At 40.5% G+C, this 15,926-nt stretch overlaps 1 protein-coding gene and 1 pseudogene across 1 annotated transcript in view; both read left to right on the top strand.

Moving 5' to 3' along the window:
* Positions 1-523: 523 nt before the first annotated feature.
* Positions 524-15,926, top strand: part of LOC137961585 (uncharacterized) — a 71,053-nt gene continuing 55,650 nt past the window's right edge. Inside the window, exons 1-7 of the mRNA XM_068808405.1 lie at positions 524-1,022; positions 1,103-1,188; positions 1,310-1,411; positions 1,608-1,714; positions 1,824-1,924; positions 2,555-2,642; positions 15,232-15,320. Coding sequence (XP_068664506.1) covers positions 810-1,022; positions 1,103-1,188; positions 1,310-1,411; positions 1,608-1,714; positions 1,824-1,924; positions 2,555-2,642; positions 15,232-15,320 — 786 coding nt within the window. The 5' untranslated portion in view covers positions 524-809. The remainder of the gene's footprint in view (positions 1,023-1,102; positions 1,189-1,309; positions 1,412-1,607; positions 1,715-1,823; positions 1,925-2,554; positions 2,643-15,231; positions 15,321-15,926) is intronic.
* LOC137959355 (enolase-like) lies at positions 9,613-10,835 on the top strand (annotated as a pseudogene).

The raw sequence follows: 15,926 nt of genomic DNA, 5'->3' as shown, positions 1-15,926 counted from the left end.
GCAGGGAGCTACCTACAATCATTGGTTGTAAGGAAATGCTCCTTCAAACTTTGTAATTTTCTTCAATTTTATTAATACATCTTTATAAAAAAATAAAAAATGCTACACTATAATTATCTACTATATTATAAACAAACTAACGTTGCCTGAAAATTTCACTTTCTCTAAGTACAAACCATAGTAGCATTATTATGAGTAATAAATATTTACCAATATAACATTGTATTTTTTATCATTGCATAGGTTCCATTAGAATTGATAATAGTTCATAGACGCATTGTAGAAATTTTCTGATACTTAGAGCTAATTTGGACGACAAGAGTAGGGTTATCAATATATGTTCAATATTTTGTAGTCTCGGAAATAGTAGCGGGTAGTGGTTAGACCCGTACACAATGTGACAGGCAAGAGTGGTTCCACCTGCGCCGGGGATGTGGCCTGGCTTCCCCCATCCAGAGTCTGAAGTCTCAACTCTGAGAACCTCAAAATTGTCGAGAGGAGGCAAAAACAAGACGTGATGCAGAGATTCCTTAATTTAAATTGTCAACAGAGACGCCCGCAATAGACGAGGATCAGGATCACACCTCTAACGGCGTAAACTAATCCGTTATTTAATTCTAATCAAGACCTAACACCGTTCTCGTCTTCTTCAAGTTTTCTTCGATCAAGGTCTCTTCATCATTCTTACCAGAGACTCAAGGTCTCTTCATTCACTCCGCCCCTTTAAAACTTTGGTTGTATACTTCGTATCGGACTTATTGTGCTTCTTGAGTCGGTCGATATTCCGTTGTCGAGTATAGAGGCCGGAAATGGCGTCTTGGTTGAGCTCCAGAGACGCCTCGGGCTTCAAATGTTTGTTCTGCCTTGCAATTCTATATGGGATTATGTCAGGTGTTGCGTACTGGATCACGCACATGAAGCATATCACGCCGTTGGGGACTGAGGCGCCTTCCGATCAATTCTCGGAGGGAAGAGCTATGGAACACGTACGAAAGTTGGCGGAAGAAATAGGTGGTCGTCAAGTGAGTGCTCTGCTTGGACCTCCGGATTGGCAATTTGGGTCCTTTCTGTTAGTAACGTCTTTTGATTTTTCGTTTATTAGGAAGGGCAGCCGGGTCTGAAGGAAGCTGCTTATTACTTGAAGAAAGAAATGGAAATCCTGGCTGAGCGAACTGGAACCGATAAGAAGTACTGATAACTGATAATTAATTGATCAGGAAGGATCAACTGAGTTTTTGGCTTTTGAAATCGGTTCTTAACTGAGAGTGCTCTCAACAATTCAGCTGACTTTTTGTGTTTTACGACGCAGAATTGAGATTGAGGAGGCCCTCGTTGAGGGTACTTTCAGCATGGTGTTTTTGGGTCATCGCTTAACCTTTGCGTACAGAGATCACATTAATCTTGTCGTGAGGTCTATTTCTAATAAATAATTTTAACAACTGTTCATTTAGCTGGCGAGTCTCACTGTTTATCTATCATATCATTAGTTAGTGGAATTAGAAAAAGTGATGTGTAGCTCACGCCTTTTAAGCTTTATTTGTTTATCGTTGCTGGTCACTATATAATTAAAAGGCCTTTACTGGAACTGTTATTTGTTGCCATTACAGGATTTCATCTGCAGATTCACAGGATACAGATACATCCGTCTTAGTGAATGGACATTTTGATAGTCCACTAGGATCTCCTGGTGCTGGTGATTGCGCTTCATGTGTTGGTGGGCGCCTAGGCTTGTTTTCATTTTCTCATCTAGTTTTCTATATTTTGCTTATTTTCTTGTCTTTATAATCTTCCTCTCTCTGTCTCTCCCTTTTTTTGTTCTTCAGCATCAATGCTTGAATTAGCACGTCTTGTGGTTGATTCCAGTTGGATTCCACCTCAGCCAATTATATTTCTCTTTAATGGAGCTGAAGAGCTCTTTCTTCTGGTAAAAACCTGGTAATCAACTTTAGCTTCTTGTATAAATCTTGACCTCTAAAATAAGTTTTCCATTCTTAAAAAGCAAAGGTGATAAAGTTCTCATCCTTTGAATAACTCCCGATTATATATATAGTGGCATTGATGTTGAGTACCGAATTTCAAGTATCTCATCTATCCTTCTGTCTAATTTGTGCTAAATTCACTAGAGGATGTCATTAGCACAACATTTGGTTTTCAATTGATAGACAAAACCTAAAAAGGAAAAAACTTCTAAATATGTAATGCATCAGTGTAAAAAAAAAACAACAATTTCAAAAACTATGGTTGGCTAAGTGAGTCAAAGTAACTGATATAATGGGGTCAGTCAAAAAGAAAAGGACAGTTGGGGGTCTAATAGCTAACATGATCGTAGTAGAACTATCTTCTTTGAGTTCACTGGAAGGTTTTTATATCCACTTCTAAAACTGTAATTTGCTGCTTCTATAACTCTGTTCTGGTTATCTTGTTTTTCAACACTTGTAGATGGCATGAGTCAGCCACTAAAAAAGGGTTCATGCAGCGAATTATCCTCTAACTGCTCTCTTAATTGAATATTACCTCACAACCTTTGAATTGTTGGATGGCATCTGCTGTTTAGGGTTCACATGGATTTATGAAGTCACATAGATGGAAGGATTCAGTGGGAGCTTTCATCAATGTTGAAGCGTCTGGGACTGGTGGGCCAGGCAGGTTTTCATCCTATGTTGGTCTCACTTTTGTACATTTTTATAATAGTCTATTTCTAGCATATATACACAAATTTTGTAATTTCAAAAATTCCTACATGAGCTAACTCTATTACAATTAGATAACTATATTATTAAGGAATAGTCCCACATGGATTAGTGAGTACAAAGATCTTGAGTTTATTAGTTGGAAAAGAGGTTTCCTAAGTCGACAAGTCATTTTGGGATAGGGCCTTGTAGTAATCTCAACCTACCAGTTTATAATTACTACAACAATCATTTTAATTATTCTTTTTACCACAACGAAATATTTTTGGTTATTTTTTGTGTTGTTGTTATGTGTCTTTGTTATATTTATATGCATACATACATACATATTTGTATATTATTTTGAGAATGTGAAGCTTTAGTGTACAAAACTAAAAACAAAGAAAAACCAATCAATGGAGAAGGAGAGGAAGAGGAAAAGTTTAAGTTTCAACTAACAAGGGGGAAGTGCCAGCAATTAAACTAGCACCAAAATAACAAAAAAACATTTCTCTACCTTAATGTAATTCTTACCATTTTCATAAAAAGAAAAATAAAACAAGAAAAACAACTAACAAGGCGGAAGGTGTTACTTACAAACCCCACTACTCTTGGCACCTATCAACGAAGAAGGAAGCAAAGTCACACCAGGAATTTCTCCCCTGTGCATCCAGCAATCCACCTACCCAATACCCTGTTGATCCCCACTCTGGCCGCTTGATTTTTCCCCTGCCCAACGAGAACTCTCACAAACTGGTGAATGTTCTCCAATCTGACAGGCACAAGTTTGACGAAGAGATACAGAGTTAAACGATGTATCTAGCCGGTGTAGTCTATCAGGGTCAACTTGCGGGAGTAACTCCAAACCCAAAATAGAATTCCTATCAAAAGAAGAAGAAATGATCGTGATCTTTTGGAATGTCCATGGAATTGGAGCCATTCACAAACACTTGGCCATACATGATCTCCTCTCTTGGTCTTCACCTTCAATTGTCTTCTTACAAGAAACCGAAGCTCAATCCTTAGACAATTTTCGCGAGCTTTGGAACCGCCCCTTCTTTGGATTGGACATCCATTCAAACGACTGGCGGAATTCTGGCAATATGGAACACAAATCATATCGATGTTTTCAACAAACACCTCGGTGCATTCTCTATCATCCTCCTCATTCGGGACAGTGGCACTGGTGCTGAAAGGGGAATCACGGGAGTCTATGGCCCAACCCATTATTGAGACTGCCACCTCTTTTGGGAGGAACTCGATTCCATCTCCATTTTCCAACAACGTGCTCGGTTGCTCAATGGGGATTTCAATACTATATGATTCTACTGTGACAAATCCTTGCCTTGCAATCATATCTTCTCATCCATGTGGATGTTTGCCGACTTCATTGGTGGAAACGACTTGGAAGAGATACCTCTTTCAAGTAAAAAATTTATATGGACTAATGGTCGTCTCTCGGAACCCATTCTCTCGAAGCTAGATCGCTTCCTTGCTGACGGAGCATGGTTTCAACTCTACCAACAATCGACTGGGTGCATCCTTAACCGAGTGCGCTGGGATCATTGGCCCATTGCCTTGGATACCAAACTGGGTGAATGGGGTCCAAAGCTTTTTAGATTTGAGAATTTCTGGCTCTCTGTGGCTGATTTTGATCGGACTATTTCGGAATTCTGGTCCAACTCCGAGACTGTGGGTCCCCCTGCTTGGAATTTGCCTCAGAAGCTGAAGCAAATTAAGCCTTTTTTGAAGACTTGGGCTTCCAAAAAAGGGACTACAACGTGCTTGGGCTTTCAACTATTTGAGGTTGTTCATTCAGATATTTGAGGTCCTTGTCCTATAATAAGTCTGTTTGGATTTAGGTACTTTATCTCATTTATTGATGATTTTAGTAGGTGCACTTGGGTCTATTTCCTTCGGGAAAAATCTGAAAAATTTGAATGTATTCAAACTCTTATACAATGAAATAAAGAATCAGTTTTTGGCTTCTATTCATATTTTGCGTACTGACAATGGTTTTGAATTCATGAATCATAAGTTTAACAACTTTTGTCAAAATCATGGGATCATTCATCAAACCTCATGTATGTCTACTCCGCAACAAAATGGAATAGCGAAGTATAAAAATCGTCATCTACTAGAAGTAGCTTGCACTATGATGTTACATATGAAGGTTTCTAAGCATTTTAGGGGTGATGCAGTATGTACTGCATGCAACTTGATCAATAGGATGTCTTCATTTGTCCTTGAAGGTAAAATTCCCATTCCGATTCTGTTGCCTTCAACTTCATTGTTTTCAGTTTCTCCTCGTGTCTTTAGATGTGTTTGTTTTACTCATGTTATGGGATCATCCAAAGATAAGTTATCTCCTTATGCAATTAAGTGTCTTTCTTGGGTATTCTCGTACACAAAAGGGATACAAGTGTTTTCGTCCATCTACTTGAAAAACATTTGTATCCGCAAATGTCACATTTTTTGAGGATACTCCTTTCTTTGCGTCTACTACTTCCATTGATGTACATCTGTCTTCCCTAGTTTCTGAGTCAGTTATTCCTTTGTCGGCGGATGATTGTCTTGGACCTATGCAAAATATCATTGTTGAGAAACCTTTGCAGGTATATCATCGTCGACAGGTGCATCCCTCGACCTCCTCTCCCATGTAGGACGATGATTCATCTTCGTCTCAGGATCCTGAGGTAAGTGATATGCACCTATCCATTGCTTTATGGAAAGGTGTTTAGAAAGATACTCGTCATCCGTTGTCTCATTTTGTGTCATATGATCATTTGTCTGACAACTACAAAAAGCTTGCATTGTCTATCTCTGCTTGCACTATTCCTTCTTTAGTGCAGGATGCTATGTCCTCTCCACAATGGAATCAAGCCATGGATGCTGAAATGTCTGCTTTGTTTTTTTTTTTTTTTAAATGAAAAATGGCTGCTTTGTTAGAGCAAGGAACTTGGCAGTTATGTGAGTTACCTTCAGGTACTGCAGTCGTTGGTTGTAGATGGGTGGATACAATCAAGTATAGGGCTGATGGCTCGGATGATAGGTATAAAGCTCGCCTGGTGGCCAAAGGATACGCACAAACTTATGGTGTAGATGTGTTTGAAACTTTTTCTCCAGATGCTCAATTATCTTTGGTATGCATTCTGGTGTCTATTGTTGTTACTCAAGGTTGGCCCTTATGCCAATTAGACATAAAGAATACCTTTCTATATGGAGATCTAGAAGAAGAGGAATACATGGAGCAACCTCTGGGGTACGTTGCTCATGGGGAGATGCACAATGTATGTAGACTCAAGAAAGCGATCTATGGGCTGAAACAAAGGTCTCGTGGTTGGTTTGAAAAATTTAGTCAAATAGTCATATCTATGGGCTTTTCTAGGAGCCACTACGATCATTCACTGGTTGTCATAAAAAGGCTTTCCGGGAGCATAGTTTTACTTGTATGTGTGGATGATATTATATTGTTTGATAGTGATACCCTTGGAATTGAAGAATTTAAAAAGCTACTTGCTACTCCTAGACCAAAGACTTGGGAGCATTGAAATACTTCTTGGGTGTTGAAGTTGCAAGAAGCAAAAAAGGACATGTGTTATCTCAAAGAAAGTATATAACCGATATGCTATACGAGTATGGATTATTGGGAGCTAAACCGGTAGCAAGAAGCCTTTTTTTTTATAAAGATATATTTATATTAACAAGAAAAAATTACAAAGGAAGAGGGATCAGATCCCTAACAACAATGTATAGTTATGCGCCTTGATATATCGTTTGCAGCAAGTGTAGTAAGCCAGTTTATCGAACACCCACGAAAGATTCATCTTGAAGCAGCTCAGAGGATCTTGAGATATCTCAAGGGAGCACCAGGGAGGGGTCTTTCTTTAAAAATAATGGCCTCTTATCAACTGAGTGCTTTTGGATAATAGTATTGGTGAGTTGGAAGCCTAGTAATAATGGCGGATTCACTGTCACTTCAGTTTACTCTCATATCAGAAAGCAAAACTTCAGTACTCATGAGCACAAGGTGAGCCTGGCTTGGAAACTCTCAGTGCCAAGCAAAATCAAATTTTTTGTGTGGTCAGCCATCAGAGAACAGATTCTTATTTCAGACAATCTTCATAGAAGAGGCTTCACTGCCCCCGATCTTTCTTGTCCCCTTTGCGGTGAGTGTGAAGAGACAGTCCAACATGTCCTCTTACACTCTGGATTTTCGTGGCAAGTTTGGATGAAGATCTTTCAGAAAATCGGGCTCCAACTGGGGCTACATCAGGACCTCTTTGGCACCTTTGAGATGGTTTGAGGGATTCTCTGTTATGCACGCAATAACATTATTATTTTAGTTGTTTTATTTAATTTACTTTATTTTATTTCAGTTTAGGCCATAGGGGTATTTTTGGAATTATTTATTAATAGGGATATTTTTGGAATATTTTATTTATAGGGATATTTCTGTAATATTTTATTAAACCCTAACAGGGTGAACCCTATTTAAGGGGTAAGAGTAATGAGAAAAGGAAGCATTGAAGTATTAAGAATTAGGTTAAATTTAGCGTAAAGAGGCTTAGAGTTCTCCTCAACAAGCTCTAGGGTTATCAAGCTTCCCTTAGGCTTGATCTTCGTTTTCGTCTTCCCCATGTCTTCCTATTATCCCTACGGTAATGCCTGGAAGACCCGTAACCCGTGGCAGATTGCAGATCCTCCCAAAGAATCCACGTGTCAGATTCGGGACCGTAACAACTGGTATCAGAGCGGGAACACGATGGGCCACGAGGACCCATGTTTGGCGATGCACAGACAAGTCCGTGAAATGGCTGCAGATGGCTTTGCAGTGGAAGAGATACAGAAATGGCGTGATGCCTGGGTGAAGTATTGGCTAACAACAGAGTATCGAGAGGCCTTCGCCGGAGAAGTTATCTCCGATGGGAAATCGGGTGACCAAGTTACCACTTTGTCCCGTCGAGCACCCGAAGCCTCTGCAGAGGATTTGGGGTCAATATCAGATGGGCAGAGAGGCTTTGCGTCACGACAAATTAAAATTTTCGCACACGGAATTTCAAAGCCGAACAACGACGACGATTTGGGAAAATCAGAGAGGTTTTCGGCTACGACATCGTTGGCGTTGGTCAGATCGGGGGAGACCTTAAATCTGGAAGCACACCAAAATGAGTCATGGCGAGCCGATCACCATCCCAATCTGCAAAAGGAATATATTCCGGCGCCTATTTCGACCCAGACATCAGACGGCGGCAACCCCAATTTGTGCACATCGGAAGGGTTTTTCCCCTCCCCTGTCTCCCACGAAGCCATACATCTTCCACCGATGAAGAAAACCACGACACTGGCTGAACTGGAACTTTATGGGGCACAAATTCCGCCGGAACAGGCCGACGAGCGGCTGCCATATTCGCCACATCAGCGCAGGTTTGCCTTTCGCCACCGGACACGGAGGAGGCTCCGTCGGCGCCATCGGAAACAAATCCGGTGGGCTTTGGCTTCCGGATTCTCATCCTCAGCCTCACCCTTGCCCTTAGAAGCACAACGGGGAACCATATCCAACGAAATTTGGGGTAAGATTTTGAAGCGCCATCTATTTTATGTTAAAATCCGTGGTTCCCTGCGGTTGAAGGGCCTCCAAGGTGCTGAGCAGCAGCAACGCTGCTCGGAAATTGGGAACGAAAGCTCTCTGTTTCGAGAAGCCACGAACCAGAGCCCAAATGCGGGAATTTCGGCTTGGGTCTATGCCAGTCGAGATCAAATTTTTGGGAGGATGTTAGAATCTGTAAAACTAATTTTCTGGGAACGTTGGGAAATTTTTTTTTGGTGGGTTTGTGTTTCTGTGGATGCGTACAGTAGCTGTGCGAAGGTGAATTGTCAAATTGCAGAGGGGCGGTTTCCTTTTCTGGATTCCAGGGAGATAAAAATTCGTTTGGGTAGTCAATTTGAAGCTCAAACTTGGACGGAAGGTCTTTGTTTCCAAGACTAAGGCTTCTGGTGTTCCACCTAACTATGAATTGCATAAAACTATTGTTGGAATTTCGGCTTGGCTTGGTTGTTCTGCTGCTGTACACAGCACCAGTGAGTCTATTCGTTGTCCACTTGAGAATGGGAAACTTTTTAATTTTTCAATTGAGGAGACCAGTGTGCAGGTTCCGTATTTCTTTGTGCTTTATGTGATGCTGAAATTTTTTTGGGGAAGGGTATATTTAGCTGTTGATGAGCACAGTGGCATGGGTAAAGTTTCAACACATGATATTCTCTATGCTCAGCTAATCATCGATGGACAGGAGCATGGAGTGAATGGTTTTCTTGTGCAATCCTCCCTTCCAGGTAGTACTATTTGTGATATGGGATGCAATTTGGATATGGAGCTTCCAATACCTTGGATAATGGTATCCTACGGGTTGATCATATGCGAATACCAAGGGATCAGATGTTGACGTGTATTTTGCAAGCCACACAAGCAGAGCAGAGTGTTCAATCACATGTTCTAAAGCAGCTTATTTATGGGAACCACAGTGGTGATATTCAATTTTCTGTCCAGCATGACCAGCAACTGGAGTGTGGTGGTGGCTACCTGCAGCTCCTCCCCTTTCATAGTTGTCCAGAAGGTGGTTTGGCAGGAACAATCTGCTGGGAGTGTCTACTGGGAGTGGAGATAATGCCACTTTTCTTCCTGTGGATGCATGCAGATGATGCTAAAACTGTCATCCTGGTTCTTGAACGAGTTTCCATTATAGAGCTAACATGGATCATGCAGAATCAATATGTTGAACGTTTGGGGGACGAATCTTTACCAGTTTGCAAGTGACTCAAAGGAGTGCAGTTCCAGGGGGCTGGTTTTAACCATGGTGCAGCAAGTGAGCTTGGAAGCATTCCTGCACAGGCAAGGACGAGGAAAATTTTGAAACTTCTAGGTCGTCACAGTGGGTTTATAGCTATGAATGCTACTTTGGCAAGCCGACATGTGGATTGTTGCTTAAATCCAGAGTCTCCATTTTACTTAGAAGGGGAAGGTGGACTTTCTGAATTTGCCGAGCAGCGAATTAAAGAAAATGGGCATATTGTCATTGAATTAACAGAAAGTTCTGGGCAGGAGTATGTTGCTCACAGCATGAGTCATACGGATACAAAAGATGCATCAGGGAATTGTTTACTCCTTGATGTTAGCCTCTGGCTGTCTCAAAAAGTCAAGGATCATTTCTCAAAAAGTCAGAAGACAGCAATAAACCTGCAGTATATTGATCCAACTTACATGATCCGTGTAATTCTTACTAATGCATCAGAAAACATCTACTGTACTCTTCTTGCCCATAGTGTTGTTCATGGAGCCATAACCGGATATCCTGGCCAGATGGTGATTGGCATAGATGTCGCTGCATCTGAGTTCTCTGACCATGAGGATACGTCATATGATTTGAAATTCAAAGTGGCAAACCATGATAGCTCCCAGAAAATTTCAGGAAACAACTTAAAGACTGTCTACAAGTCCTTTGTGGCCTACTACCCACTTGTGTCTATTGCGGATCGAATTGCTAAGGCTGTGTGGGAACATTACAACAAGCTAACGAAGGAGATTAGGGAGCAAGTTCAGAGTGTTGGAGATCAATTTCTTCTTACTAACTCAAAGCGTGTGGAGAAAGCAATCCAGGACAAGGAGTGCAATGCTCTTCTGTTGAAGGTCAACTATATTGGCTCAGTCATAGAGAGCAGTGAGGTTGTTCAGATGTCCAAACGTACTGGCTGGGGTGTGATAACAGTCACTGGAGTGATGGAACTGAGGATACCTTTATTGCTGATATGGCCATGGGTTTGTCAACAGGTCAGATCCGGACAAGAGCCCCATGCCGGTCTGAGCGCCTTGCCAAAGATAACCAGCACCCTCCCAAGGTTCTGTGGGCTGTTATTTGATCCAGTGCTGGCCTGAATAATGAAATTGCGGAGGTAGTAGACTCTGTTTACCACCAGTTATCAAACCTGGTTTTGGAACCTCTGCATTGCATGATACTGACATAAACGAGAATTGCTGCGAGTAGGTAAAACAAAAAAAAAAAAAAAAAAATCCTGAAGGGGGTCATAGCTATCGCAGATGCTACTATGGCACCGGTGGAGGCGTCGGCATACAGACACTACTTCCGAGCTTGAGGACAAGCTCGTCTTCCAAGGGGGGTGTAATGTTATGCACGCAATAACATTATTATTTTAGTTGTTTTATTTAATTTACTTTATTTTATTTCAGTTTAGGCCATAGGGGTATTTTTGGAATTATTTATTAATAGGGATATTTTTGGAATATTTTATTTATAGGGATATTTCTGTAATATTTTATTAAACCCTAACAGGGTGAACCCTATTTAAGGGGTAAGAGTAATGAGAAAAGGAAGCATTGAAGTATTAAGAATTAGGTTAAATTTAGCGTAAAGAGGCTTAGAGTTCTCCTCAACGAGCTCTAGGGTTATCAAGCTTCCCTTAGGCTTGATCTTCGTTTTCGTCTTCCCCATGTCTTCCTATTATCCCTACGGTAATGCCTGGAAGACCCGTAACCCGTGGCAGATTGTAGATCCTCCCAAAGAATCCACGTGTCAGATTCGGGACCGTAACATTCTCCTTCCTCGGCTGGGTAAGTCAATTTTTTCGGCCTGTCTTGGGCATGTTCCATTGTGCATTTGACTCGAACGGAATAACCGGAGATTCAACTCCAAAACTAGCACCCTAGATAACACGACTTCTCATGCCGTTGGCCTCATCTTGAGCTGACTTCATACACAGAAGGATTTTGCCACTCTATTGGGAGTTTCCCTTCGGGAAAATTGGAATTTGATCGCTCATATGTCTGGCCCCAGCAGAGCTCCCGAGTATGGCTATCTGGGATCCTCCACCTTGCGATTGCATAAAACTGATTTTTGATGGTAGTGCTATCGGATGTCTTAGGCCAGCAGGAGCTGGTGGTGTGTTCAGATGTCACAATGGAGACCTTATTCTTTCTTATGCTGGTCCGGTGGGCATTGCCGATTCTAATACTGCTAACGTTAGTGCTCTGCTGGTCGGCCTCCAAATCTTCAGGGATTGTTTCCATGGCAAGTTAATCATTGAAGGCGACTCGTAGACGGTTATTAGTTGGTATTCCAAAGACAACCTCCTTGGTGCCACTGGCCCATCACTGATAATATTGCTGACATTGTATCTTCTACACATTGTAATTGGAATCTCATTCCTAGATCAGCCAACTCTTTGGCTAATAAATTGTCAAAATTCGGAACTTCCCAGCAATCTCTCATTGTTTGGGAAGGCTTCCCTCCTTTGTAATATGCTCTCTTGAGCTTTTGCCTTAATAAAAATCAGCATCATATAAAATAAAATAAAATAATGGCCTCTTGAAAATTGAGGCCTTCTTTGATGCAGATTATGCTAGGTCAATGTTAGACAAAAAATCAACTACAGGCTACTATGTCTTTCTGGGTGGCAACTTAATTAGTGGGTAAACCAAAAACAAAAAACAAAACATTGTAGCTAGATCCAACGCAAAAGCAAAATACAAGTCACATGCATGAGCACAAGGCAAACCTGGCATGGAAGCTCTCAGCGCCTAATAAAATCAAATTCTTCGTGTGGACGGCCATCAGGGAACAAATCCTTACCTCAAACAATCTCCATAAAAGAGGTTACACCGCCCCCAATCGCACTTGTCCCCTTTGTGGTTTCATGGCAAGTCTGGATGAAGATATTTCAGAAGATTGGTCTCCAAATAGGGCTACATCAGGACCTTTTTGGCACATTTGAGATGGTTATGGGGATGCGCCTTCCTAAGCTGGGCAAGATAATTCTCTTGGCATGCCTTGCGCATGTCCCATGGTGTATATGGCTAGAGCGAAACAACAAGAGATTCAATTCCAAGGCTAGCAACCCGGATAATATAGCTTCTTAGGCAGTGGGCCTTATCTCGAGCTGGCTACATTCTAGGAAGGAGTTTGCTTCTCTATCGGGCGTCTCCCTTCGAGAAAATTGGGGTTTGATAGCGCACATGGCAGGCCCTCGTAGGACTCCGGTTATGGCCACCTAGGATCCTCCCCCTTACGACTGCATCAAACTCAATTTTGATGGCAGTGCTTTAGGCTGTCCTGGGCCAGCTGGAGCTGGTGGTGTTTTCAGAGATAGTAGTGGAGATTTCAGAGATAGTAGTGGAGACCCTCGGCCTCCAAATCTTTAAAGAGCGGCTCCATGGCAAGCTAATTATTGAAGGCGATTCAAAGACTGCCATCAGCTGGTGTTAAAAAAAAAGCTCCCCTCCTTGGTGCCACTGGCCAATCATTGATTGTATTGCTAACATTTTGTGTCATCCATTTATTGTAATTGGAACTTTGTTCCTAGATCAGCCAATTTTTTGGCTGATAAATTGGCAAAATTCGGAACCTCCCAACAATCTCTCATTGTTTGGTAAGGCTTCCCCTCGTGTAATCAGCTCGTTTGAGCTCTCATAATAAAATTCAGCATCATTTCTAAAAAAAAAAAAAAAAGCAGAATACAAGTCTATGACACATATTGTCAGTGAGCTCATGTGGGTGAGATCAATATCTAGGGAGTTAGATTTCCATCAGAATGAAGCCATTACTATGTTTTGTGATAACCAAGCCGCTATATTTATTGCCAGCAATCCAGTTTTTCATTAGAGAACAAAGTACATAGAGATAAATTGTCATTTTGTTAGAGATGCTGTGATGAAGAAAGATGTGATCACTCCCTATGTTCATTCGGCTAATCAACTTGGAGATGTTTTCACCAAGGCATTAGGAAAACGTGAATTCATGAACTTTTGTGACAAGCTGGGCCTCGTGGATATATATGCCACAACTTAAGGGGGAGTGTGAGAAAATCAGCTTAAGGGTATTTTGGTCATTTTACATGATAAAATGTGTTATGTTATGACCCTATCCTGTTCAGCATGTTTGATTTTAGTCTATGTATAAATTTTTATGTTCATAGGAAGAGTAGAATGGGAGTTATAAGGGAATAAGGCATTTTTGTCATTTTTGTAAGTTATGACTTAAACCTAAATAAATAGCATTGAGGGTCATGCTCAACCCCCAATGCAACTCCTTCAGAGCTTTGACACCTATTCTCTCTTCTTTTTCTCTCTCTCTCTAGATTTTTCACACTTTTTACACAATGTATCACCAATGAATAATTTCATCAAATTAACTTCATAGCTTTGTAAATGCTTTTCTTTTGTTGTTCTTCCTTCCATTCATGATTTATACTCACTAGTACCTCTTTATTTTTTTTTGAAATGAGGTATATATAGTATAAAAGAGAGGGAAAAGAAACAAACAAACCTAGTTAGGAAGGCCTTCTTCCACAACAAGGTGTTAGAGTGAAATACCCGTCTTAGCCTGAATGTCTGCCAAATGATTGGCAGAGCGAGGAATGTGCTTCCAATTACAATGTATACTCACTAGTACCTCTTTATTGAAACACTTTTTTTTTTTGAGAAGAGTTGTAAATGTATTCAAAAGAGATAAAATACAAACTAAAAAACTAAAAAGACATTTCCTCCACAACAAGATGTTGGAGGGTAACGCCTTTTTTAGCTTGAACATCGGCTAAATGATTAGCAGATCTTGGTACATGTTTCCAAGTACATAATAAATCAGAAGTTAAATTACAGATTTCATCATAAATCTTCCAATGACGCCAAGGAGGTTTTGAAGGCTTGGAGCACCAATTTATAATAACTTGAGAATCCCCTTCAATCAAGAGAGCACCATCCTTTTTTTGTTTGAAGAGTTTCAGCCCGTTGAGCAAGCCATGTAATTCCGCACAAGTAGAGTCTGATACTCCAATTGGACCCGCATAAGTGTAGAGAAGATTTGCTTGATCATCGTGAATTACTCCACCAAATCCGGCTGGGCCCGGACAACCGAAAGCACTTCCATCAAAATTTAATTTAAAGTGTCCAGGAGGAGGTCTAGTCCATTCTATCATAATAGGAGCCTTCGAAATAAGAGACATTTTCGCAACATTTCTCCAATTTTCCCTCATATTTGTTGCTCTTAGATCACAGAATTCTTTGCGAAGGAGAACCCAAGAGCTAACTTGACCGACTATCTGATCACAGAGAATATTCCGAGGAATAGATTTCTGATTGAATTTGCGATTATTTCTTTATTGAAACACTTGATATTCATTGCTACACGAGTTGTATGTTTTTCACATCGTTTGTACTGGCACCCAAGTCCTGTTGTATGGTATTCATACAAGATAAGAGTGGTTATGCTTAGCAAGTCATAAAGCTTAATTCTTTTTTTTCTTGAAGTAATAAAGCTTAATTCTAGCTACCAAAGTCTCATGCGCTATTCATATAAGGTAAGAGCAGTGAGGCTAGCAAGTTGCAAAGCTTACCATTGCAAAAAAGAAAAGTCACAAAGCTTAATTCTCAAAGCAAAAACCTCAAAAAACCCAAAATCTCAAGCATACATGTTTGCATATATTTAAGAATCTTTTTTGTCCACTTGCTATTGTACACAGATCGCAATTGATATAACGGATTTGTGTTTTATAACAGATTTGGTCTGCCAATCTGGACCTGGATCTTGGCCTTCTCTTGTATATGCTCAATCAGCTGTATATCCTATGGCACACAGTGCAGCACAGGTGTTCTTTACTTCCTTTTATATTTGAGTGCTTTAACTTGTTTTATTTGTTTTTTTTTTTTAAGTTTTTACATCCTTAATAAAAAAAAAACTTGTTTTATTTGTTCTTTTGAGTATGTAACATATGCTTTTTGGAAAAATGTTTTCTCACTCAAATCTCTGGACTATTATTTAATTATTGATTGTTAAATATGGTAACTGAATCCTTGATTATTGATTATTAATTATCAGTGAGAAATATTAATGTTATAAAAACTAACCTGGTAGAGTAGTTGGGTTTGACCATTGGTTGGGTTTCGTTGTCCTCCCTGTTTGACTGGAAACATAAACTAGCTTCCCCCATTTACACAGTTGAAGAGGGAGAAAGGACAGATTCAGTCTGGACCTTTTTCCCATTCCAGTCTCACTGTAAAATTAGCTGGCTTGGCTTGTCTTTCCCTCCCCTAGGTCTATGTGCTATCATGCCCGAACAGGGGCTGGTCTGGATTAACTCGATTCAGCTGGTCAGTCCAGGTTTGGTAACATTGAGAGATTGATTCTCGACTTTGCTTTCATGATCATGAGGTGCTTTACTTTTTTAGCATGTGAGTTTTGCCCATTGTCACTC

The sequence above is a fragment of the Aristolochia californica genome, unplaced genomic scaffold (assembly GCF_029961685.1).
Source record: "Aristolochia californica isolate CCGP_79_NKW_82.1479 unplaced genomic scaffold, dmAriCali1.0.hap1 SCAF_1, whole genome shotgun sequence".
NCBI classification, from domain to species: Eukaryota; Viridiplantae; Streptophyta; class Magnoliopsida; order Piperales; family Aristolochiaceae; genus Aristolochia; species Aristolochia californica.
This window is presented reverse-complemented; position numbering and strand designations above follow the sequence as displayed.